We start from the raw sequence: 27,437 nt of genomic DNA, 5'->3' as shown, positions 1-27,437 counted from the left end.
TCTAAGGAGGTTTAGGCTTTGACAAAATTTGAGTAAATTCAAACCAAAGTTATATTTTTGAAGCAGTATTATTTTAGAGTACGAAGCGTAAACAAAATATACTTTTGACACTTCACCAGAAACAAACAAACAACACCGACAGAGTCGCATCGCAAAAAAAATGTCCTGTTGCGTTCCGGGCTGCGAGCAGGCCACCATCGCCGAGTGTCCGCTGCTGCAGCTGCCCCGGAACGAGTCGCTACGTGACCGGTGGTACCAGGCCATCAGCGCCGGCACGGGACTCCTGCTGGACGATTTGGACAAATCGGAGACGGGCATTTGCAGCTGGCACTTTGGCAATGCCCCACTGGAGGAGTACCGGGAACCGCGGTGGTTCATCGATCGGTGGGTTATAGGTTGTAGGAGTTTTGCTTGAATTCGTTGATTAAAACTTAATTAAATTTTAGACAAGGGCAGGAGCTGGAGATAGTATGCTGCAGGTTTTGTCTGCAGTTCAAAAACCGGGACGAGATGACCTGCTACGAAGGTAAGGTTGGGACGCAGTCCATCGGAAACTTTCTCAAGCAGAGCCTGAAGGTTACGCTACTGAAGGACAGCAACTTTACGGAAATCTGTCAGGAATGTCTGGTTCGAATTGATTTGCTCAAGAGCTGGGTTGTAGACATTCAGCAGGTCGAGGCCGAATTCCGTTCTATATTGGTTGCGTTCACCCAGGAGAGCATGGTTCCTTTCGAGTCTATTGGAAAGAATGAAGAAGCCGATGATACTTATTTGGATGATGTTATTGGTACCGAAATCGATGCAGCGCTTTTAATTGAAAAGATAGAAGACGAACTTGAGCCATGCATACAGGATGATTTTCCAGATGATCCAGTTGAATCAGAAGAAGAGCAAATGCCGCAGCAAACGGCCGTTGAAAGTAATGCCACACATCGCCCACACAAATTGATTCCGGAAACCATACGCAAGAGAGGGCGACGGCCGAAAATTCCAGACAAACCCCCAACGCCAAAGCCCTCGTACAAAGACATTCTACATCGAAAGTGCTTCATCTGTAACACCCTGCTCGAAAGTCGAACCGAGCTGATGTGCCATCTAACGGAAGCGCACGCGACCAAGATCGACTACCGCTGCAAAGAGTGTGACAAATCGTTTCCCCTCGTAAGTTCCTTCAACCACCACCTCGGATTCCACGATCTGGAAAATCGGCCGCTAAAGTGCAACTTCTGCCCGCTGGGGTTCAGCACAAACGACAGCCTCCGCAACCACGAAGTCAGGGAACACAACGCTAATCATCAGAAAAAGATCACGAAACGAATCGCTCGCCAGTTTCAGTGCGACACTTGCGGAAAGACCTTCAACAAAGGGTACCAACTGACCGAGCACGACGATTTCTACCACAAGAACCGGGGCGCCGAATGTAAACTATGCTCTAGAACCTTTCCGTCGAAGAATCTGCTGCAGAAACACCAACTCGTGCACTCCCGGGAGCGTAACTACCGTTGTGACCAATGCGGCCAGGCATTTACGAAAAGCGAAATCCTTCGAGCGCACAAGATGAAGCATGAGCCCAACTACGCGGAATGGAAGGCGCAACAGAAGAAGCCGCCACCGCGGCAGCGATTCCGGCAGCGGGCTAAGAAGGTTCCGGAAGAGGAAGTCGGTTGAAGAGGAAGCAGGTTCCGGGTTTATTCACACGTGATCAACATTCTGTTTTCGTTCAATCTTAATAAGAGTTGAAATACATGTGTAAATAAATAATTAAAAAAAAACTATGCTTGTTATTTGCATTTTCTTTTACTCTTATCAATTTTATATAAATGCGGGAATATAGTTTTAAGCATCGACTAAAAAGGCACAGGTGGTTCTGTGACATATGACTAATATGACAAAGAACTTTGCAAATAGCTCTTCAAATTTATTCCATTTTATAACATTTTAATAATTTTTCACTACAGTCAAAATGACATTTTCATATCCAAATTCAAAATACATTAAATTTTACACCCAAATTGCGCCAACTCGTATGGTTTGGTCAATGTCCCCCCATTTGAACACTCCTGAGGGCACCGGCCATTCTAGGTTGTGGCCCTTCCTGTCCACCCTTGTCAATCTATGAAATTTCTTAATTTCCAAAACGTAATTTTTCCTCGAGGAGCAAGACACTTAATGCCCCTAGTTTAGTCATCTGGGGTGAATCGGGACATATGGGGCGAATTAATAGTCAGAAACCGGTGCCTGCGATTCCCGCTACAGTGCTCTAAAAACTGGCTGTAGATTACTCTATTGAGCATGAGCATGGTTGACTACTCCGTTATCCAGCTTTTTAAGCGAAAATGGCGTTCGAATGGTGAACGCCCGAAATGTCAAAATCACGCAGTGGTACCAACATTAGGAAAAAGAGTGTGCCATGGCATGACAGCCGCATTTTTTTTTCTAATGTTGGTGCTACTGCGCGATTTTGACATTTCGGACGTTCAACATTCGAACGCCATCTTCGCTTAAAAACCTAGATTGACAGACCAGCTGAACTTAAACCGTCGTTGGTTAAACAATGAATCGATAAAGAATAGTGGGGACCAACCAGCTACTCTATTCGTCAATATCGGCGCCTTCCCAAGAAGCCTGCAGTTCAACAAAAGTAGAAATGGTAGTCCAATAATTGAATTTGCAGACTCATCAGACATGGAGTTTGTATCTCCATTCCCGACGACACCGAATGAGACCGTTGAATCCACAGAATCTCGTTAATTCGTCTTTTCTTTCTGTTATTAGTATAAAGCCCTTCCCAACCTACGGCTCTCGAGCAGGGCCCGTGAAGCCATTTCATCCGGCCCGCGACTGCTCCTGAAATCGACTGGTCCTTCAGACTTTTCATGATTTTCATAAGATTTGGTTTTTTTGCTGCTTCATAAATTTTAAAAAATATTTTAGAATTTATGAACATGTTTCCCGATTTTTTATTATTATTGTTTTTGAAACTTAAAAAAATCTCTTTTTATACCAAAATGAACAATCTAAACATCGTAGAACTGAATCATTCGAAACCTATCTATTCTAGAGTTTATTTTGAAAAGGTCCTTTGAACAAAATATTAATTTTTTGCTTTTTGGGTGTTTTTAAACACACCTGACTCGAGCCGGTTTCAAAAACACCCAAAAATTGAAAATTTTGTTTATTGAACTCTCGAATCATTCGACAATTCTAGAGTTTTTTTTTTTTTTAAAAAGGACCTATAAACTATTGTCTTTCATATGTTTATAGGACCTATTAAAAAAAAAACTCTAGAATTATTGTTGATTACAAAGCAATTTGAGAAAATTAAACTAAGCTTGACATTTCGGTCAAGTAGCCTTCCCATACTGATGGGTTACATATTTCAGGGCGTAAAATTACATAAAATTGCATAAAATAATACATTATTTATTTTACACTAAGCCCTTTACACGATGCTGGATTACTACTTTTTTAGCTGTGTTGTTCATATTTAAGGCTGTGAAAGAGTCAAATTAGCGAGGAGAGATATATTTTTGAGTCCTTATGTAATTAAAATTATAAAATTAAATCCTTCTTTTTTATGCTGCTTCTAATGTTAAACAACAAAACACAATTTTTGAACCAAATGTTGCCTCAACATTTTTTCAACATTAGATTTATATGCCTATTTTTACAGATTTGTCACCCAAATTCGGCTCGCATGACCAAAAGGTTGGGCACCCCTTATAAGATATTGATTTTTCGTTGCCCTCCGAGCTACGATCATATGGATAGGACTTTATTAACATAAACCCGTCGCCGAACCATCCAAGCTACAATGTTATGGGAAGGACTTTCTGAATAACACACAAAAACAGTTTTCGGTCATCGAAAATGCGCTACCGCTTCAATAATTAAACTAAATAAAAAATGAGAATCAAAATAATCTTATTTTATGTCAGATTTAAAAAAATTGCTGGCGAAATGTATTTCAAAATGCTTTGTACATCACTACAGTTTTGCTTCCATAAAAAATAAAAATATCAATAATTTTATGAAAAAAAAATCCCAGAATTAAAAATTTGTAAAAAGATTTACAAGAATTGTGTAATGTATTCTGAGTATACACAGAAAAAAAGATGTAAATTTACACAGCACGTAATTACTGTTTCTTATGTAAACTCACTCAATGTAACGTTGAAATATGATGTAAAGAGTAAAAAGTCATGAAAATTAAATCCAATGTAAACCTAAATCTAATGTAAATCATGAATCTAATGGAAACGTTGAGCATGGAAACTCAAACCTGATGAATTGCTACCCGTGTTCGGCTTCCTGTAAATTCCTATTTAATGTAGGGGAGAGTGGGGAGACTTGATCCCCTTTTTTGTATCGCACATAACTCTGTCAATTTCTCACAAAACTATAAACTTTTTGCATGAATTGAAAGCTTAAACATTCATCTATGTTTGGCTAATAAGGATTGTTCATCAGATGAAGTCTTCGAATCATGCCAAGCGTTTTAAAAAAATATTTTTAACCGGCATTTTAAAAATGTTAGGGGTAACTTGATCCCCCTTTCAACATTTTGAAGAAATCTTAAGCAAAATGTTTCTTATTCATCCAAACTTTTAATTTTCTATATATTACAGCAATTTTACATAAAACCTGTGCGTTTGTGTTCAAAATATAACAAGTTTAGTATGTAAAATATTTGAAAACTTAAAATATTTTTTTTTAGAACAAAATTAAGCATGTTTACAAAAGCTGGAAATTTTTGTTTACAAAAGTTTTGAAAAATGGTTCAAACTGCAGTAAGTTATGTACAACTATATACTAAAGGAAAGTAAACAGAAAAAAATATGTATATTTACACAGCACGTAATTACTGTTTCTTATGTAAACTCACTCAATGTAGTGCTGAAATATAATGTAAAGAGTAAAAAAGTCATGGAAATTACTCCAATGTTAATCTAAATCTAATGTAAATCATAAATCTAATGGAAACGTTGAGCATGGAAACTCAAATCTGATGAATTTCTACCCATGTTCGGCTTCCTGTAAATTCCTATCCAATGTAAATCATATATCCAATGCATTTCTGGGCAGCGAATGACCGAAAGGTTAAAGCTGCCGGAAATAAAGTAATTAACAACAACAACAATGCATTTCTGCCAAACATTTACTTCAAAACTACCCGAACTAAAAATAGTTTTATTTGGTTCTCTTTCTATCGCTCTCATATTTCGCTGGCCCACTGCCTGTGCCTCGACCTGAACAAGTTGATGCTTTAGCCGCTCGTTTATAAAATGTGAAGATGGCTCAGTCGGCAGCGGGTAGCAGCAGTAACACCAAACATCATACCCGTCGTCCGTTCGATTCCAGTCCAGCGTTATTCCACTTGGCCGTCGACAAGAAAGCGTCCCCTACCTGTGAAACAACTTTTTAAAATCCGAATTTCCTTTTGCTGCCCGCTTCAATCATTTTAAAATAGAACATAGGCCACACCCTTTTCCTACTGCAATCCATGTCGAGCTTCTCATTCCCATTGGCCAATCAGAATTAGTTGATTTGAACTAATGTAAATTCCAAAAGTAATGTAAATTCCAAAATTAATGTTAATTTTCAAAACTAATGTAAATTTCCAATAAATCTAATGTAAATTTCCAATGAACCTAATGTAAATATACATCATTTATCATGATACCTTTTGGTACATGATAAATAATGTAAATTTACAGGAATATTTTTTTCTGTGTATGTATGAAAACCCAGCTCAATTAATTAATGTTGAGGCTGATTCCAGTGACTGTAAAAAGGCAGGGATCAAGTCTCCCTAAACGCACTTTTTTAAACAATTGATTGTAAAAATAGTATGACGATAAATTTAACATCAAATGCGTAAGGGTTTTGGAGTTGATAAGTTTATCAAACAATTCATGTATAAAAATAATTTTTGAATAATTTTTGAGTGTTTTCTATACATATCAATACAAAGAAAAAAGATCTCTTGGAAGTTTTTGCAGCTCGTTTTAGAAAAATGTGTGTAACTGAATCTAAACATTTTTTAATTTTTTTCTTTGTTTTCTACAATGAGTTTTAGTTAATTTCGCACAACTTTCTAGAACAAAGCTAATTGTTTTACCCACATGCTGACGAGATACAGGCTTGGGATCAAGTGTCCCCGGGGATCAAGTCTCCCCACTCTCCCCTAAATTATATATCCAATGTATTTCTGCCAAACGCTGACTTCAAAACTACACACACAAAAATATTTCCGAATGTTACATCATTTATGATGTAACACTTTTGCACGTCATTAAACACTTAAATTTAAATGCAATTTGATGTAAATTTCCAACAAATTATCCGTAAAAACATGATTTTACGTGTGATTCAACCGTTTACGTCGAATCTCACGTTTACATTAACTGAGTTTACATGTAATTCATTTTTTCCGTGTCGAGTAAATACACATATTTTTTTTCTGTGTACCCGAACTAAAAATAGTTATATATGGTTCTCTTTCTATCGTTCTCATATTTCGCTGGCCCACTGCCTGAGGCTCGACCTGAGCAAGTTGATGCTTTAGCCGCTCGTTTATAAAATGCGAAGATGGCTCAGTCGGCAGCGGGTAGCAGTAGTAACACCGAACATCCTACCCGTCGTCCGTTCGATTCCAGTCCAGCGTTATTCCACTTGGCCGTCGACGAGAAAACGTCCCCTACCTGTGAAACAACTTTTTAAAATCAGAATTTCCTTTTGCTGCCCGTTTCAATCATTTTAAAATAGAACATAGGCCACACCCTTTTCCTATACTGCAATCCAAGTCGAGCTTCTCATTCCCATTGGCCAATCAGAATTAGTTGATTTGAACTAATGTAAATTCCAAAACTAATGTAAATTTTCAAAACAAATGTAAATTTACAATGAATCTAATGTTAATTTCCAATGAAAATAATGTAAATATAAATAATTTATCATGATACCTTTTGGTACATGATAAATAATGTAAATTTACAGGAATATTTTTTTCTGTGTAGTTTTCAATCGATTTAACAAGTTTCAATGAAAATTACAATTTCGGTCAATTATTGTTTTGTCCCCTGATTTTTCAGGAAAATTTTTAAATGAAATTTACAATGGCCCTAATCTTAAAATGAAAAAAAAAGACAGCGAAAAAAATCGTGATCGATTATTCAAAGCCAGATCGGAAGTTCATTTTTTCACAGCAAAAAATCCGATGGTAAAATCGCATGCAAAAGCTTGCACAACACCTTCGTCAAAATAAACACTTAATATTACACACCGCATGTACAATTTTTGCAAACAAAATAAAAGTTGCAACCGACGGGTTTCAAACCCAGCACCAACAGTAAGGTCTGGCGCCTTAGCCCACTCGGCCATCAGACAGATGTAAAGCTGAAAGGATAAGCGCATTTATGAGCTTGACATTTCGGTCAAATAGGTTTCCCATACTGATGGGCTACATATTTCAGGGTGTTAAATCTCATTAAATTGCACAAAATAATGCAATATTTATTTTACACCCAGGCCTTTTACACGCCGCTGGATTACTACTTTTTTTAGCTGTGATTCCAAGACCTTCAGATAATCGAGTCTGGTCTGTTCTTCCCATTTATTCCAGCTCATACAAAATAATAAAATAAAATCTCCACCCTCCCCTACACCATTTCGTGCACACATATGCCTACTAGCCGTGTGCAGAATACCGTGCTCCGTGTTTCTTTCACGAACAACGTGCACTTTTGTGATGATCGCGGCCTGATGACAAATGCCAACCAATTTCGCACATGCGCAACAGCCACGTGCTCTCGCGCGAAATGCTCCCACTCTCTTCTTGCGCTCTCACCAGCCGCAGATCGATGGTTAAGTTTACATGACTCTTTCATATTCGCACCACAATGTTTGTGTTGTTTTGGTGGAAACGCGGCGACTTGTAACTAAACGCTGACCTAACAAGTGTGACGGGTTCGTCGGGAAATTGAACAGTTTATAAATTTAAAGGTTTTTAGATGGTCGTTAAGATTAAGAAGGTTGTTATGATTTAGAAGTATCTATGGATGTTTTTGAATAAGTGAAATTTTGTATAAATATCAAAAATGACATTGTTTACAAGTATCATTAAGCCCTTACAAAACATTATTGCGAATGTTCTGCATGTGGTTGTTCTGATAGCAATTTTCTCTCTTACTCTCGCTAGGAACGGACTCTCCGAGAGATCTCCAACGCGCTCCGCGAGTCCCTATGACCTGGCCATTGTGTCGGCGACTGTCAAATCGCACGGGAGTCCACGCGGGACCGCGCACGGGATTCGTTCCTCCGTCCGTCACGCACACAGAATTTGCCGTATCGCGATTGTAGGTGGTGCTGCTGCTGATTGGCTGTCATGGCGCCTGAAGGTAGACACTGCTGCAGCTGCTACTCGTTGGGATTCCTGGTTTTCCGGTTGAGGGTCGTCGCCCTGCAAGATCTGGAATAGGTCTAAGGGATACGTTAGGGTCCATCGTGTGTCCAAATCAACAGTATTACTTGTTTGCGTGTTGTACAAGCATTCTAAAGTGAACAAAAATCGAGTGTTCTTCCGCGTAAAATCCATAATTATATAAAAATAAAGTTGTCAACGAAGAGTTCAGAAATATCCCCTCGTAATTAGTGTGCAAAGTCATCGTTTGTGGTCTGGATAACCCCCGCAAGATCCAGACAGTGTCCCAAACCCAAGTCGGAGTCGCTGGTGAACAAAAGGAGAAAAATCGATTTGAGTTTGTGTTCGGGGAAGAAAGATGCAGCAGCCACCGGAGAAGTAGCATCAGAGAGCAATATCACACGATTTGAGAAACTGAGGGAAAATCGCCACCACAGGACAGGATGAACCCCGACCGGAGCAAACGCCAGTACCGGTCCGGGAACAATCTGTTCAGCGATGATGAGCTGGAATTATCATCGGTAGGTATTCTTAATTATTTAATGGGGTGCTTAATAATTTAATAAAAAAAACATAATTCAACCATTTCGTTGAAATAGATCTCAATAATAAAAAAAATAGATAATACATAAATTTTCAACTGAGATCAATTTTCCCCTCAGAACCCCTAATGTCACGAGAACCTTTCAGAATACTAATGATGCCCGTTTGGTGGCTGGTCAGGTTGATGAATCAGCCGTCAGCTCTCCTCAACCAGATGCGTTTTATTGTTATCACACACGCGAGTATTGTTTGCCTGTGTGCATTTGTTGCTTACAACTCTACAAGTGAGCGTGATTTGTTTATTGGAGGTCTCACTTTCTAATTTGGTCCAACCACCATTAAGCACTGCGCTGATGTCACTGGGTGCTTAATGATTGGAAGTTACTTAACTTACTCTGCGATTTGCAACCGCCCGTTGTGATAATGGCCGAGCGCGCGCAATGTTTATCGACGGAAGATTATGTAAATAATTGTGGACAAATATGAGCCCGCATCCAGACGGGCTTCGAACTAAAATCAATTTGAACCAATTTTGAATCACATTTGAAAAAAGAACCCTTTTCTGTGTTTGAATTTTTGGAATTACTATTCAATTCATATCGAACAATCAAATACGACAGTTTCCACTAGTTTGAGATTAAATTAACCCTCTAACGCCCATGGTTACTCCAGAGCACCACTAATTTTTGTCTTCAAAATTAAATTTCTCTGCAACCATACATTTTTTCAACCTAATTCAACCTGAATTGGTTTATATAAAATGTCAACTTATAACCATTAAAATTTCATCCAATTTGGTCGACCCATTTACGAATAATGGTGAAAAACGTAAAAAATATCGATTTTGCTCTGGGCGGGAAGCAGTGATGTCAACCATCGCGACGCTCATTTTTGGTTCGCGGCACATTTTTTGTTTGTAGTGCTTTTCAGTTACGGAATTTGACAATGTTGTGTATCAAGGACTTGTAGAGCACACCAAATCGTACAACTTTGCTGAACATAGTGTTAATTTTTGATGAATACAAAAAAAGTTACAACCAAAAATGCGTTAGGCAAACGAAAGCATCGTGAACTATTGGCCCGGAGGTCTGAAAACTTCTTGTAACTTTTTGCCTATGAATTTTACAGCAATGCAATGTTCTGAAGAAATGTTGCTGTTGGTGAGTTCTACAAGTGCTTCGAACACCATTTTGTCAAATTCCGTAACTGAAAAGCACTACAAACAAAAAATGTGCCGCGAACCAAAAATGAGCATCGCGATGGTTGACATCACTGGCGGGAATGGGTTAAAAGCAGGAAGGTGCTGTGTCCTATCCCTCGCCTAGACCAGACCAAAATCCATGATAAAGCTGCAGACCAAGACTGTCAGACCAAAGAGCAAAAAGTAAACAATCTTGGTCTTCGACGTAAGTGCACACAAATCAACAAAAGAAAATTTGAAACAGATTTTATTTCAATTCAATGACTGGGTTTGGACTGCAAAATTGAATGGACGATTAAACAGTGCGGTCCTGTACACCGACAATTAAATAAGCAGTTAAAAGCCTTATTCTTCCACTTTAATTTTTGATCGCGTTTTCGGTTTACACCTGAAAAATCTTGAAATTATTTATACGGATTTGTGATTCCTCTCTTTCCACCAGGGGGTAGCGAAGAAGCCGCCATCTTGGAAGTTCAGATAACAAACACTCAGAATCAGTATTATTCATATTACTTTGGTAACACGAAGTGTGTTATCCTGGTTAAACTCAAAAGTCCCATGCAAATGTGTAAAACCAAACTGAAAAATGTGTAATGCCGATTCAGAGTGTACGGGCGCTACTTTGATCGACCAAAAGAAAAAAAGCAAAAAAAGGTAAACAGAAAAATCACTTTTTTCGATATGAATTTTCAGCCAATATTGGGATGGAATCTCCAAGGATATGATAGAATTTGGCATCAGCAACACAATTCACCTGTTTTTTCAGGTATTTATCGTTTGAATTGCGGGAAATTTTAAAATCAAAAACCCAAACAATGATTTGTTATGGGCTACCATTTGACAGCTAGTGCTTTTGTTGTGGGCTCTCATTTGACAACCGTGCTAATGTCGACTGTTGTCAGTTTGCTTTGGTCGGAATAGGGTTGTCATCCCCCCGCTTTCCACCATTCCCTTGGTTAAAAGGTGAAAAACACTCGAAATTAGAGCGTCCAATTTCCCGTCCCGGGAAAAAAAATCCCGGGGTTTCTCGAAAAAAAAAAATATTTTCTCGTTTCCCGGGAACTTTCTAAATTTCCCGGGAATTCCCGAAATTCAAGCGGAAGTATACATTTTCTTAACTTTTTGGTAGATTTTTTAAACTTTAAAAAAAATAATGAAAGCACTAAATTTTATTATCAAAAAAAATCAAATCAAATTATTCGCTCTACAGCATTGCCTTGGCGTTCCCGATTACGGGATTCTTACTCGAAACTAGGTGTCCGAAGGCTTGATTGTTGAGGCAATTGCAAACCTCTTTTTACACCTAAGCTTCCATCCACCCCGGGATTCGAACTGACGACCTTTGGATTGAGAGTCCAACTGCCTACCAGCGACTCCACCGGGACAGGACCCAGGGAAACGACTCCTACACCTGGACTGAGCTATCGACCTAACCTCTAGGTTAGACCGGGGCCAACATTTACTTCCCCATCCGACGGAAGGCGTGATCAGACAAATCTCGTCTCAAAATTTGCCACCGGGACCTTCTGGGATCGAACCCAGGCCGACTGGGTGAGAGGCAATCACGCTTACCCCTACACCACGGTCCATTTTATTATATCAAATTCAATTTACTGTTCTTATTGAACTTATCAGTTCGTCTAAAAATTTCATGTCAAGATTTATTTCAGATGATATAAAATTCTGAAGCATTCACAACTACGAATCTTGTTTGTTTGACGGGCAACAATAATTGCGATATTATGAAATGAAAATAAACAATTAAAATGTGTTATATCATTTGAAAATAAGGTACCTCTTTCCCCCAAGATCATTTTGTTTACGTTTTGTTTACCATGACCAAATTGGAAGAAAATTGAATTGGTATCATTAAATGTCTCTAAGAGGATTTTTGGAGGAAAAATTAGGTTAATTAGTTTCAAAGTGTTTGAGAAATTAAGTCAAAAGTTGAAATTTTTTAGAGCAATAGAGATACCAAAGAGCGACAAATATAATAAAAAAAACTACTTCGTATTATATAAAAAGTACTCTGTTTGGAGCGAGTATTTGAAATATGTTGAAACTTTGAGTGGTTGGACCTAGGGGTCGGACAACTCCGTCAATAGGTTAACAGTAGTTGGTTAACATGTTTATATTTCGTCAATATATTAACGCAACCTTACCTTGTATTATGGAACCTTGATCCAAGAACGTTGTTGTGGCATCCTGAAGATTATCCTAAATTAAGCAGTTAGTGATAAGCGTGTAGAGCTATGGATGTGTGAGTGAAAAGCGAGCGTGAATCGGGAGTTAGTCTAGTAGATGAAGTCGAAGAATAAAGATGGAGCTTTGCTCCCGTTTATATGATTAATAGTGTTTTAAATGAGATAATAATAAATAGGAAGATATCACATTGGCGATCCTGCCATGTTGTTAATTTTTGTTTTTTTTTGTGAATAAAATGTGGACGAAAATAAAAGGAAAAGGTCAATTGTTAAAAAAAAATACAAAAGTGCGTGTTCCGGCATTTTTGCGCAGCAGGACGGCATCGTAGCGAAGATGGCAGCGGGCAGCCGGGCTGTTGGCCGAGTTGCTGGAGTTCGGTGAGAATTTTCCAGTTATTTTATTTGTTGTTTTTGTTGGTGTGAAGAGAGCGGAGCAGAAATTTACTTGTGTGTGTGTATCAGGATCGCGTGCATGGCCTGCTGGGTTGGGATGTTCAGTAGGTCGGGTTAATTTTAAATGTGTGCAGCTCTGGCAAGAGTTCGGCTAAGGGTTGATGTGTCTACCTTTTATCTCCCCACCCCACTCCCCGCGCTGTGCTTTGCGTCCAAAACTAGGCTTATCTTCTGCATTCGTCCTGTCATGCAAAGATCGCAGTAATCGTTGGGCGGCCATCGACGCACACGAATCTAATCCGCGGAATGAATGTTGTTGTATGTGTGCGACACAGCAGTGCAATCGAGGAACGAGGATTTTGTTTACATGATGCACGATTAAAAGGTTGCGATTGAAGTTGTCAATAATAACATTACCCAAAATTGGGTGAGCGGAACTGCGATGTTTATCTTATACACGTTGCCGAGTTTTTAGTAGGACTTTAGGTGATGTTTAGTTGCTGTGCTTATAAAAAATGCTTTACAGCCAAGAGTGACTTAAGGATAGATTCTTGCGACGAATAATTTAATAAAAACAGGTTAATTTTTATTTGTTATTATTATTATTTTGTGCATCGTATATTTCAGAAAATCTGTAATTAGGCTTTCTAGTCAAAAATTTACCAACACATTCAAAGTTTGTTTACATTACAGCTGGAGTTTTGTTTGCATCAGGACACTGTGACGAGAAGATCGTCATTTTTGGGTTAAATTATATTTTTTTCACTGGGCCTAGAAAACCTTATGAAAATCAGATTACACAGTAGTAAAGTTAAACGTTTCATGTGATAAATGTAGAACTTTAAATGAGTTCATCGGCTTGATGTGTACTTTACGATAATAACTTTAACAGTATGTTTTCACATAAACTGAGAAAAATTACCTCAAAAACATAAACTATAACAACATGCGGTAAAATTTTACAAAAAAAATTGTTTCTTCCTATTGTATGTCTGCAATTTTTGATTTTGTTTACAGTGCGCAGTTGACTAGTGTTGGTTCCGTAATAGACAGCTGTTCTTTTATTCTAGCTTTTTTTTGGGTCCGGAATTGACAGCTTGTGCTGGCTGCGGTCGAGCTGCCTGCACAATCCTGTATTGAGATATAGAGTTCGCCCTCTGTTATTCACTAAAGCCTGGTGGAGAGATGGCCTATGAATATTTGCTGTAAGGCCTTAGGGAGTAGAGACATGTAATTATTCACGGAGAGATGACTTGTGGACTAGCTTGTGGATGATTGCATGGAAGCCTGGTGAAGAGGAGGCTCAAGGATGGCTTGTGTTTATATCATTATATTATTAGATGTAAGAGAGAGTTATGAGGTTTTGTGTATAATCATTGGATTTAAAAATTAATGCTATAATTTTAATAATTTAAAATGGCTGAAAGAATTTTGGAAAGCTTAGTTTCGTAAGGTCTGATTTGAGTTCCCATAAGTCCCCAATGATAAAAAAAATAAGTTTGGTAAAGTAATTTTTAAATTTATATATAAAAAAGTAAATTTTCAGATATCCTCAATAGTCTTTGCTCAGATAATGTTAATCGTAATCAATTTGCTTAGTTGAATAGTTTGGGAGATATTTACGAATTGCAGAACATGAAAAGAATGTTTAGCAGAGCATTAACAATTGCTTGTTGAACCAAGATAGGTACACATTTTCAAAGTAAAATTAACTTTCATTTTAATTAACTATTCAAAATTTGTTTGAGGAGTTATAAAGACATTACAGTTATAGCGTTGTAAAAAGAAGATTAAATGCGCAGAGTTTTCAATTAAATTGATGGTTTGGAAGCATTGATAAAGAGATAAAAATAACTGCTACAAAAGAGTTCCTGAAAGTTGAGTCGGGTTTAGCCCAAGGCCAACTGCTGCAAGGGATTGAGTCGGGTTTAGCCCAAGGCCAATCGTCCTAAAAGTTGAGTCGGGTTTAGCCCAAGGCCAACTGCAGCAAAGAGTTCCTGAAAGTTGAGTCGGGTTTAGCCCAAGGCCAACTGCTGCAAAAGATTGAGTCGGGTTTAGCCCAAGGCCAATCGCCCTAAAAAGTTGAGTCGGGTTTAGCCCAAGGCCAACAGCAGCAAAAGAGTTCCTGAAAGTTGAGTCGGGTTTAGCCCAAGGCCAACTGCAGCAAAAGAGTTCCTGAAAGTTGAGTCGGGTTTAGCCCAAGGCCAACTGCTGCAAAAGAGTTACTGAAAGTTGAGTCGGGTTTAGCCCAAGGCCAACTGCTGCAAAAGATTGAGTCGGGTTTAGCACAAGGCCAATCGCCCTAAAAAGTTGAGTCGGGTTTAGCCCAAGGCCAACAGCAGCAAAAGAGTTCCTGAAAGTTGAGTCGGGTTTAGCCCAAGGCCAACTGCAGCAAAAGAGTTCCTGAAAGTTGAGTCGGGTTTAGCCCAAGGCCAACTGCTGCAAAAGATTGAGTCGGGTTTAGCCCAAGGCCAATCGCCCTAAAAGTTGAGTCGGGTTTAGCCCAAGGCCAACTGCTGCGAAAAGAGTTGTTGAGAAAATGAGTCGAATGTTGTTTAAAGAAAATTGCTGAAAAGTTACAGGATCACGCTCCAATATAATAGTTCAATATTAATGGTTATAGTGCATTGTAAAAGACACGGAAGAAAGAATAGGGCACCATTGCCTGCAAAGAACTCACCAAAAAGAATAATGGAAGCTCACAACAAATATAGCGACACATTGGATTACACTATGAAAAAAATCAACATTAAAAAAAATACTGTTCTACAACCAAATATATATTGTTCAAACAATGTTCTATTGTATTTAGATTTTAATCAGGGAGTAAGTAGTTAAGTAGTCAACGTATGTTCGAAGAATAAGTTAATAAATAATAAACATAATGTATTACTGCAGTTAAACATACATACGAAAATAAAAGAAGAGAATGTACACGACACGAAATTTAAGATAGCGGGCCACGAAAATTAAAATTGTTATCAATCAAATAACATATAAATAACTTTATACATACAGCATAACAACATGTTTTTCTTCAAATGGAAAAATACAAAACGTCAACCGCAGTATGAATTGTTAAATTATAACTATAGGGTAACCACCACGACATAGTGGAATGTGGCTATTCATGAGAGTAAGTTTTGTTGGAGGTTAAGCGGTGATTCAGCTTCCGGGAAAACGAGTTCTCATCACACAATGCTCCCTTTTAAAATTTCAGAAATATATAACCCAATAGGAGTATTCCAGCGATAATAATTTATAAAAACGATTTCATTTTCAGGATATCTAAAAGATTTGTAATAAAATTTGTTAAAGTACTTGATGGAAATAGGATAGAGTTCTTAATCAACTTAGCATACGTACGATCGAATAATGACATTCAAGCCTTGTGGAAACCCTAAACAATTTTCATTCAAATAGTTGTATTAAATTCAAGTTTGAGGACCGATATCTAGTAATTAAATTTCAAAAGAAACCTATAAATAGCCAATAGAAGTAGGATAATTAGATGAAAGGAGTTTTCTAATATTACAGTTTAAGTAATTTTTAAAGAAGGAAGTTCTTTGAAGTTTATATCTTAAAAATATGGCTCACGTCTGTCAATGAAAACATTAATTTTAGTTAGGAGAGGAAGCCTTCGCCAGTTATAATGAGATGGTTAATTATGTTACAAATAGGTTCATGATTTCCTGTGCATGATATACGTAGTTTTCACTTTAAATGTTTCGTTTCAGAACATGATATACCGCTGATGTTTTTTTTTCTTTCTTTTTTTCACTACTTTAGTTGATTCGGAGGAAAGCAGAATAGTTGGAAGATCAATGCTTACGCAAAGAAGGGAACTGGATCCACATCATTGGCATCGTTGATATTGGCAGCCTATGCTGTTAGTCATCGCTCTACGGGACGGACACTTCGCCAGGCGTTGCCAAATTAAGACGAGAGGCGGCAGGAAGGATTTTAGTTTAATATTGACTTTATTGTTAGTGTACATTCAATTTGGCAAGGGGAGGATGTGGCATCCTGAAGATTATCCTAAATTAAGCAGTTAGTGATAAGCGTGTAGAGCTATGGATGTGTGAGTGAAAAGCGAGCGTGAATCGGGAGTTAGTCTAGTAGATGAAGTCGAAGAATAAAGATGGAGCTTTGCTCCCGTTTATATGATTAATAGTGTTTTAAATGAGATAATAATAAATAGGAAGATATCACAGTTGTCAGGTTGAATTGTCAAAAAAATGTAAACACAACACAAGCACCATACACAGGGAGTAAAATCACGGAAATTTTTACCATCTGCGTTTGCCGTAAAATGCACAATCTTGCTGAACTTGCCGTAGGATTTCGGTGCCCTGGAGCCGGGAGATCATGGAGGTTCGTCACCAGAAGAACCACAAAGTCTACGTCACGTATCTGCACCTCTCTAACGATTATTATCCAACTGGACGGTGCCATCAAGTTCTACCGCGGTGGTAACATCATCCACTCGATCTTCCGGAAAGACTTCTCGCTCACGACCAGTCGGATTCGTTGGCCAAGCTGAAGAATACCCTCGAGCGGGACTTTCATAGGCTGGAGATTACCAAGAAGTAGACGGAAGTCACCGCCGTGGCCGTCGAGGGTTTGAGTTGGGCTTCAAGAAGACGAAATCTCTTTGGTTATGGCCTGCCCAAACCAGGATCCACTGGAGGCCACCTCTATTCAGAACCGACGTGGTGGCCCAACTTTGCCGGGACGTGAGCAACTTGAAAGATGTCTCCGAGCGGTTCATGTTTTGGAGCGTGGAAACGTAATCATTTGGTTTAAATTGTCATTGTTCTATAAGAGTCGGCATGAAATCCTCAAATAAAGTGTTGTTTTTGGAAGTTAAAATTAAACAAAATAAATGTGGTGTTTTTGAAGAAACAAATGTGCTGGATAATTTGGATTTTTACTGTGACCGGAATTGGGCATGCCAACATAGACCGGTACAAGTCATGTCGCTTTTGTCCACCTTTATGGCGAAATCTTGCCAATCCTGTGCACTGGTCGGGAGACTACATCCTGCTCCTGCTATGGACCTTCCTCCTACTGTGGACGTTTTCTTGCGTGGCCCTGTGCGGACCGTTCTGCAGCCAGTGCATTCTGGCCGTCAGCTGCGCGTGTTCCGGCACGTCAAGTTAGACCACGATATGCGTCAGAGAACGCCGGGTTCTACAATTGAGGGCACAGACGCGGAAAAGAAGAAAGTTGAGCTTGCGCTTTCCTATCCTTCCCACAATGTTGAAAAGAACCTGAGAAATCCTGCCGACCGAGAAACCCGTTAAAATCCTGCCTCCTCCTTCGCAAGCTGTACTGGAGGTGCTTTTTTGCTTGCTGCTCTGAAACATTCTCCCGTTTTAACTACGTTTAACCCGGCAGATTGTACGATGCAATACGAGCTCTCTCTTCCGATGGCCGGAGTTGACCCAACTTTGGAATAAGCAAGTCTATTTTCCAATAATTTTAGAATGTTGCCAAAGATTGCTCGAAAACGCCAAAAAAAAATTCTGTTGTCAAAATGCGGTTGTTATTTTTGTCTGTCATCTGTCAAACCAAGGTGTCCAAATGCAGGTCGAAAAGTTTTTCGTCAATATATTGACCAATAGATCAATAACAACGTCAATATATTGACGAATGGTTAAAATTTTTACTCTGTCCAACCCCTAGGGTTGGACAAATGGTATTTCAAGTGAATAGCAGATTTTTAAAGTAAATTCAATGCTTATCGATTTATTCATTAGATTAAACCTGTTAGATTTGTTCTTGATAAATTATTTGCCATGAAAAACATATTTTCTTTACCATTTTTTTTTAATTTTTATGTAATTTTTTTTTTCATTTAATCTAAATTATCAATTTTATTCTTTATCATATTCTCTCAAACTGGTCACAGAGACGTATTCAAAAGCAATTTTATCGTTTTGGAGCATTGATTCATTTTACTCACTTTCCAAACACTTTGATTTAAAAAATTATACCTAGCTACAAAATATACATTACAAAATACTCATCATTATTTTTTTGATATTTTGAACGAATTGAAAGACAGATATTTAGAAAATGTATATATTTTATTAAAGTTGCATTTTTTACAAGCAGCCAAAGCAATAATTGAACCTAACACTTATTTTGACTATTATAGTTGCTATTTTATACTATTTTGTTGCAAAATATTAACCAAAATTAAGATCAAAACAATTTTTGATATATTTAAAATTTCCCGGGATTTCCCGCGAAATGTGTTGAAAATTTCTCGTTTCTCGGGAATTCTAGTACCCCGGGAAATTGAACGCTCTACTCGAAATCGAAAAAAGAAAATTATGAAAACCATCAAAAAGCAAAGCATAACTGAGCAATTCTCTACGAAATCGGTCTTTTTTCTTCAATTTTAATTTTTGTATTTTTTTATCCGACTGAAATTTTTTTGATGCCTTCGGTATGCCCAAAGAAGCCATTTTGCATCATTTGTTTGTCCATATAATTTTCCATACAAATTTGGCAGCTGTCCATACAAAAATGATGTATGAAAATTCAAAAATCTGTATCTTTTGAAGGAATTTTTTGATGGATTTGGTGTCTTTGGCAAAGTTGTAGGTATGGATACGGACTACACTGGAAAAAAATGATACACGGTAAAAAAAAATGGTGATTTTTTTATTTAGCTTTTTATCACAAAAACTTGATTTGCAAAAAAAACATTTTTTTTTATATGTTTTAGAGGACATAAAATGCCAACTTTTCAGAAATTTCCAGGTTGTGCAAAAAATCATTGACCGAGTTATGATTTTTTTTAATCAATACTGATTTTTTCAAAAGATCAAAATTTTGGTCGCAAAAATTTTTCAACTTCATTTTTCGATGTAAAATTGAATTTGCAATCAAAAAGTACTTTAGTGAAATTTTGATAAAGTGCACCGTTTTCAAGTGAAATCCAGTTTTAGGTGACTTTTTTGAAAATAGTCGAAGTTTTTCATTTTTTTTAATTAGTGCCCATGTTTGCCCACTTTTGAAAAAAATATTTTTGAAAAGTTGAGAAAATTCTCTAAAAAAATAGTATTGATTAAAAAATTCATGAACCAGCCTCCGGCTGAAAAACTCTATAATAAAGAATAAAAAAAAATCATAACTCGGTCAATGATTTTTGCACAACCTAAAAATTTCTGAAAAGTTGGCATTTTATGTCCTCTAAAACATATAAAAAAATAAAAAAATAAAAATAGTGTTTTTTTGCAAATCAAGTTTTAGTGACAAAAAGTTAAATAAAAAAATCACATTCAAATCAAAATCAAAATCAAATTATTCGCTCTACAGCATTGCCTTGGCGTTCTCGATTGCGAGATCCCTACTCGAAACTAAGTGTCCAAAGGCTTGATTGTTGAGGCAATTGCAAACCTCTTTTTACACCTTAGCTTCCATCCAACCCGGGATTCGAACTGACGACCTTTGGATTGTTAGTCCAACTGCCTACTAGCGACTCCACCGAGACAGGACCCAGGGAGACGACTCCTGCACCTGGACTGAGCTAACGACCTAACCTTTTTAGGTTAGACCGGGGCCAACATTTACTTCCCGTCCGACGGAAGGCGTGATTAGACAAATCTCGTCTCGAAAAATGCCACCGGGACCTTCTGGGATCAAACCCAGGCCAACTGGGTGAGAGGCAACCACGCTAACCCCTACACCACTGGTCCCGGCAATAAAAAAATCACCAATTTTTTTTACCGTGTATCATTTTTTTCCAGTGTAGTCCGTATCCATACCTACAACTTTGCCGAAGACACCAAATCCATCAAAAAATTCCTTCAAAAGATACAGATTTTTGAATTTTCTTACATCATTTTTGTATGGACAGCTGCCAAATTTGTATGGAAAATTACATGGGCAAACTAATGATGCAAAATGGCTTCTTTGGGCATACCGAAGGCATCAAAAAAATTTCAGTCGGATTAAAAAATACAAAAACAAATCGAATGACCGAAATCCTAGAGAACTGCTCAGGGGAAAAAATAAGCTGTATCCAGTAACATCAATTACAGTTAAACTATATTTTGTGAATTTTGAAACACAAACATAATTAATTCCGTTTGGCACATCATATTTGAAGCAAAAATCGAACATTCATTTTCATGTACCACAAATGATGGTATGCAATGAGCAGCTTTTGAATAATTCCATGATGGTCTTAATTCACACACTTTCTGGGATTAACCTCCCTTACTCATTGCAATCCTTAACTATGAAATGCTGACTATGACCATCGAACACATAATGTTGACTCATCGCCATGTGGACTTTTAATTGCAGTCCAGACTCGATTATCCGAAGGCCTTGGCCAAATTTCACTTCGGATAATTGCAACTTTGGATAATCGAAACCGATCGATCGAAACACAAATGAAAATTCCGTTATCTTTTTTGATTGTTGACCCTAAGTATGACCCTTCTATACTACTCTAAAATGATTTAGAACTTTTTTTAAACCAAGATGGCGACCAAAATGGCGGTGATGGAATATTGATTTTTTTTAAATTTAATAGGAAATCCCATATTTTTTAAAATACGATTATTTTTGTTCATGATTCGATTAACCGATACAAACCTTCGGATAACCGAAACTTCAGATAATCGGGGTTTCGGATAATCGAGTACAGCTTTTGGAAAGCGCTTTCAACTCAAATCAAGTATTAAATATAGCTTAATGGAAATAAGCATTGAGAAATAGCTATGATAATTTCCCCTTGTAGCAATTTAAAAATACCTAAATTGTTTTTTTGATAATTTTCCAGCTCATATCATTGAAGTGCAGTCAAACCTTTTTCGTTTCACACTTTTTAGTTTGTTCCCTGTTGATTTACCAAAGTCAAACTAAAAAGTGACGAACTGTCACTTTTTACACGGCGCTGGAAGACACTATCACAACAAAAGTTGGGCAGTGTGAGTGAGCGCCGTGTTAAATAGACGTCAAACTAACAATTTACCCCTATGGGTTGACAAAAATTCATATCAAACCATCGGGGTTTCAGTGTATCCATTTTAAAACGTTACAACACGGAGAAGCTTTAAAACTCATGCAACCACCTACACTTTAAACCCTCAGATGTAACCAGTAATCCCGATTCTTAGGAGCTTCATTACTTTGCAAAGCTTTACCCACGCTCCAAAAAACCCCCTTCAAGCACCACCAACCAGGGTGGTGCGACATAGAAGCAATGGAAAACGTAAAAATTTTAATTTATTAGCCAACCTCATAACAGCGGATTATACCAGACTTGTCGTCTGAAAAAAAGAAAAGTCTAAAAAAGACGGATGAGGAAGTTTCCTCGCTGCAATCCTCATCGTCGCCGTTGTCACACACCGCGCTCGAGGGGTTCTTCCTTTTCTGCCTGGGTGTTTACATAAATGGCACTCTTCTTCATAAAGAGACCCTTCTCCTGTGGTCCCCAACCTGCCGACACATACCTTCTGTGAATGGGAAATACCTTTTAATGGCGATGCCCTCGTTGGAGTCGCGCACTCCCGCGAATTGAAAAGGGGAGGTTATTCCGATGTGACATGAAAAAGAAGGTCCCCCCCCTTCCCTAAAGCCATAACAATTTTTCATTTCCCTCTCGCTTTTCGCAGGCTCCTTCCCTTTGTAAACACACGACATCGTGGATTTTAAGCCGACACCACCGCGCGTTCCATTTAGTGCGAGTGTTTGGACTAAACTAGGGGAGAGATATCGAGGGTGGAGCGTTGACTCGCCCCTCGGCTGTCAGAATTTTATGGCAGATGCCATAATGGCGACTGGGTTTCAGTTAATTTTATAGCAGCCGCCATTATGGCTTTCGCGTATTGTCATTAAAAGTGTTATTTAGGTGAAACAACTAACTAGCTTCCCCTAGCATAATCGCAGGATGAGGCCTTTGTGGTCCCGGCCACATAGCTGTACATTCGCCTGTTGGTATTTATTTGTATAGAAGGGCGTATAAGTAAACGAAACGCGTGGCGGTTCCGCGCGTATAATGAAATGGAAAAGGACTCCGGACATCGAGGCCGGTCGTCGTCAACCGTTCACGTGACTGCCCGCTTATAAGGGAGATTACTTGGCCCGAACCTTGTGGTGGGCAGGTCTGCCACGGTGGCGAGGTGATGGAAGGCGAATGATGAATTGTTATGTAGATTTTAGGTCTGGTCATGTGTAAATGAACGCCTGGAGGACACAATGTAAACGGTGGAATGCGTCGGGGATCGATATGGCGTGTGTTGAAGTTTGTTTAATGCAAATGGGACTGTTTTGATTGACAGTTGCGGATTTATAGCAGTCGCCATTATGGCAAATCTAACAGTTGTTTAAACGACTGTCATTCGTACACGCACAATTGAGATTAATAACTTTTTATCATTTCCCAGTCTCAGGTGCTGGAAAAGGTCAAACCGGACCGGGTTACGTCAACCAAACCCGACGAAGATCGTCGCCGGCGAACGATCATCGTCGAGAAGAAGAACGGCTCGTACGGATTCACGCTGCAGAGCTATGGGATCCACTACAAGAAGGAGCAGGAGGTCGAAATGATCACCTACGTGGATTACGTCGAGTACGACGGGCCCGCGTACCGGGCCGGGATGCGCGAGGGGGACGTCATCCTCTCGATCAACGGGTACGACATGGAGAAGGCCGAACACAAGACGCTAGTCAACTTTATCAAAAACTGTGATAACCGGATGCGGATGGTGGTGCTGTTCGAGGACTGCTGCCGGAAGGTTTGTAAGAGTACGTGGTAGCTCATGGAAGTCGTATTAATTCCGTTCCTTCCAGGTCGAACTACACCTCAAGTACATCCAGCTGCAGGAGCTGCTGAAGTGCAAGATGAACGACCTGGAGCGGATATGCCTGCGCGAGCGGGAACTGCTCGAGGGCAAGTGGAAGACGCACAGCTTGCCGGCCCGCAAGAAGGCCACCGTCCCGAGCGACGAGCTCGATCCGGGGTCAACGACGGACGTAGAATCCGCCTCGGGCCCGTCCTTTTGCCGTCCGGCCGCGTCCACCGAAGACGTCAAGAAGCTGCTGCGCCAGTCAAAGACCTACATCGTGCCTCCTCCGGCGCAGTTCATGCTGGCCTATCATGTGAGTTCTTCAACAAGAGTTTCATCGCAATTTTGACAATTTACCCTAACCAACTTCTCAACCTTTCCCAGTGCCTGGACAGCAACTACCGGTACGTGATCCACCCGTCAAGCTCAACCGGTGCCAACACCGCCGAGTACTGCTCATCCGGCGGAGCGGCCGGCTTTAATCCGTCGTCCTCCAGCTGTAGTGGTGCTCAATCCGGCAAGCTGTGCAAGGACCACCAGCACATGCACCGTGGTTCCTCCGTGGACAACAGCAGCCTCGGCGGTGGCGGCGGCGGGGCCAAGTCCACATCGCCAACGAAAAGTCTTCACAACTACGACACCAAGTCGTCGAAATCTTCCTCGCGACGCCACCTGCACGGCCACTCGTGCAACCCCTGTATGGGGCACTTCCTGCGGGGTGGTGGCGACAAGAGTTCCAAGGGGGGCAACGGGAACGGTGCTGACAAGGACAATACCAGCCTGGACGCGTACGACCTGGCCAGCCCGTGCTGTGATCCGCAGTGCGTTCCGACGAGGCGAAAGTCCAAACATCACAAAGATCACCACCACAAGCACAAACACCGCGATAAGGAGATCAAGGAGGGCAAGGACCGGATTCCGCGGCCCAAGTCGCAGCCACACATTTCGCCGCAGATGCAGCCCAGCTTCCTGTATCGTCACAACAACAAGGATAAGCATGTAAGTTTTAATGCGTAGAAGCTGGTTGTTAAGTTTTGTTTTAGATTTAACCAGCTGAATTAGGAGAAACATGTTTGTTTTTCGTCTAATAAACTACAGCTCATGAGAAATGTCAAATTAAATGACATCCACGCTCACGACACGTCACGATTTGATAATTTTTTTGACAGCTACAGCACACGTCAAACCATAGGCTGATGCACGAAGTGATTTGTTTACCTTTTTTGGTACCCTCCGCAAACGTCAAACCATACAAAATTGCTGCCGGATCTTTTCCGGGAGAGATCCGGAAAAAGATCCGGCAGCAATTTGTATTGGTTTGACGTTTGCTGAGGGTGCCGCAAAAGTTTGGTTATGTTCTGCTTGCAAAAGACAATAAAATTTCGATGCCGGATCTTTTCTGGATCTCTTCCGGAAATGAGGCGGTAGAAAACATGTGCTTTGTTTACCATTGTCTCAAGTGAATGGAGCAACGACTTGAGATTCAACTACTGTTAGTTGGGCTGGAAGCTACGCACCGCTGCAGAAGTCTATACGACGAGAGTGTTTTTGCGGACAGTAATTATTTTGAAGAGTCTGCCACAACGCGAATATTGTTCAGCACGGCAGAGAAACACGTCTGGTGCCCACACGAGGTGATTGTCAACTGGCAAATTTGTACTGTTTTGACGTTTGAACAGGTACACTCAAAAACACATTTAGTTATTTGATGCTGTAATGTACTCTGATGTGGAGTTACCTAATACTTGAGACATCTGATCAGGAATTTTGATGATCATACAAATTTTAAGTTTTTTGTTTCGAGGTTTTGTGGTTGATTTCAGATAAACCCTTAAAAGAAAATTTAGTTTTAGACCGATAATTGTAGGAAATAATGCTTCTTTCATAATATCCACCAGGTTCCTTTGTATTTTGGAGCTAGTATACCTTCACATATTCCATATTTTTCTCCCCAATCATTCTCCACCCTCGAAACCCCCCAGGAGCACCATCACGCCAAAGTGTACGACCTAAACGCTAGTCTCGCCAGTCACTGTAGCCTCCACTCGTGCACCTCGAGCGAATTTAACCCCGCGGCCGAGAATTCCCCGGCGTCCTACAGCACTTCCATTAGCACCGACACGCTCTACTGGGAGCCCCACTCGGAGACCACGTCGGCCGCCTCCGGTGCTTCAGCGTCGCACGGCAAAAAGAGTTCCGCTGCTACTGCTGGCGGTTCCGGAACGAACCGGTCCCAGCAGCAGCCTCACACCCACCAGCATCACTACTACGTGCAAAAGTACGTCAATCCGCACACCGGCCAGATCCAGCCGATCGCCATGTACGCGGCGACGACCGCCGGAGGTCCCCAACCGGTTCACAAGCCCAAATCGTGGGATAACTTGGCCATGAAGAGTTACGGAGGCTATGGCTATGGGTACGGGTACTTGGAAATTCCGGCAAAGGCCGCCCTTCCCGCAGCTCAGACGCGAACCCAGACCACGATCACGATCCAGCACCGGAACTCGATCCCGTCGAAGAAGAACGGCTACGAGCAGCGCTACTCGGCGGCCTTTGTCGACGTTGAGAACTACGCGCCACCGCCGACGCAGTTTCTGCAGGAAACGACCACGACGACCACCACCATCACGACCAAGTCGACGGAGAACCTGCTTGGGCCGTACGCGGTGTCCGACACGAGTTTGGCCTGCGAATGCCTCGAGGGACCCGGGCAGGCCGGAAGTTCCGGTGTGGTCAACGCGGCCATGGAGATCCTCCACGACAAATCCGGGTACTACTCCAGCCTGGGGGGAGGCGGGGCAGGTGGAACCGGTGCCGGCGGTAGCGGGTCTTCCGGCAAAAAGCAAATGGCCAACCTCACCGAGATTGCTCGACTGTAAACGCTAGAACCATGCCACGCCACACATTACCACATTGAGTCCAGTGCATTTTTGTAGATTCGTTTTTTACGCGTAGCAAACTGCTTTGTTCCGTACGTTTAACGTTGCAAACGTTGGTCTGGTTAACCGTATTTATACCTAGGTAATATTATTCTGGCCAACCTACTTTTTTGGGTTGGCTTTTCGTCTTAAAAGCGAGAAAATTCCAAAATTCACTTGAGCTTCCGCGAATTCTACCTACGCCCAAACGAGTGATCGCCTAAAATGAACACAGAGTTCATCCGGTTCATGGCACTTTGTGTCATTTTTTGGCGACCACCGATTTGGGTGTAGTCACGCGTTTTGCCGAAACTCAAAATTCCGTCGTGCATGTTCGAACCAAGGCTATTTAGGATATTAACTGTGCTAATTTATTGTCACGCAAACGAACAATAAAGAAAAATATCAAACTTTTAAACAGGCCAAAAATTTACATATACCCACTCTCGGACTTAAGTAGGTCGCGTGTTACTCTTTTCCCCTTTCCACTAAAATCAATCCGTTTACGCGTTGAACGAGAGTTTCGTTACATTCTAAGACAGGCGATATAGGCGAGGGAAGGGGGAAAACCTTAAAACCAATCACTAATAACGAAAGTTGTACTATTCAAAAAACTATTAACCTAAAAAGAAAGAGAAGAAGAAGGTAATAATCTTGTAATAATGCCAGAAATAGTGTTTAAAAAAAAGCTACCAAGTCGCAATCATTCGCAGGATAAGGTTTTTCTGTTTTTTGATAATGTGAGCCAAATAAAATACCAAAAAATAACACATTAGGAGTAAAAAAAGGGACGATTGTGCAAGCATGTCGGTTAAGTGAAGTGAAAAGCGCGTCCGCAGGAAAGCTGCAAAGCAAGCAAATCAAGCGAGAGAGAAAAGACCCCGTAAACTTAGATGTAATAAACAACAATATTGTCATAATAAAATGATGCGTAGAAAAGAA

The 27,437-nt window shown here is 40.0% G+C and overlaps 2 protein-coding genes across 2 annotated transcripts; both read left to right on the top strand.

Annotated features, from left to right (window-relative positions):
• Nucleotides 1-130: 130 nt before the first annotated feature.
• On the top strand, nucleotides 131-1,772 carry LOC6052211 (zinc finger protein 2). Its single transcript, XM_038265377.1, has 2 exons — nucleotides 131-384; nucleotides 447-1,772. The coding sequence occupies exons 1-2, from the start codon at nucleotides 161-163 to the stop codon at nucleotides 1,666-1,668; spliced, it is 1,446 nt and encodes a 481-aa protein (XP_038121305.1). The 5' UTR covers nucleotides 131-160; the 3' UTR covers nucleotides 1,669-1,772.
• Nucleotides 1,773-8,250: 6,478 nt separating this feature from the next.
• Nucleotides 8,251-27,437, top strand: LOC6052207. The gene is made up of 5 exons (XM_001868472.2): nucleotides 8,251-8,943; nucleotides 23,176-23,526; nucleotides 23,582-23,890; nucleotides 23,962-24,576; nucleotides 25,560-27,437. The coding sequence occupies exons 1-5, from the start codon at nucleotides 8,866-8,868 to the stop codon at nucleotides 26,454-26,456; spliced, it is 2,250 nt and encodes a 749-aa protein (XP_001868507.2). The 5' UTR covers nucleotides 8,251-8,865; the 3' UTR covers nucleotides 26,457-27,437.

The sequence above is a fragment of the Culex quinquefasciatus genome, chromosome 3, assembly GCF_015732765.1.
Source record: "Culex quinquefasciatus strain JHB chromosome 3, VPISU_Cqui_1.0_pri_paternal, whole genome shotgun sequence".
In the NCBI taxonomy this organism is placed as follows: domain Eukaryota; kingdom Metazoa; phylum Arthropoda; class Insecta; order Diptera; family Culicidae; genus Culex; species Culex quinquefasciatus.
Note: the sequence above shows the minus strand (reverse complement) of the source record. Positions and strands in the feature narration are given on the sequence as shown.

Bases quoted from the DNA above. Each gene is read 5' to 3' on its own strand.
- LOC6052211 (XM_038265377.1), top strand. From the start codon at position 161: ATGTCCTGTTGCGTTCCGGGCTGCGAGCAGGCCACCATCGCCGAGTGT. The intron at 385-446 runs GTGGGTTATAGG...ATTAAATTTTAG, and splicing joins CCGCGGTGGTTCATCGATCG to ACAAGGGCAGGAGCTGGAGA.
- LOC6052207 (XM_001868472.2), top strand. From the start codon at position 8,866: ATGAACCCCGACCGGAGCAAACGCCAGTACCGGTCCGGGAACAATCTG. The intron at 8,944-23,175 runs GTAGGTATTCTT...ATCATTTCCCAG, and splicing joins ATGAGCTGGAATTATCATCG to TCTCAGGTGCTGGAAAAGGT. The intron at 24,577-25,559 runs GTAAGTTTTAAT...GAAACCCCCCAG, and splicing joins ACAACAACAAGGATAAGCAT to GAGCACCATCACGCCAAAGT.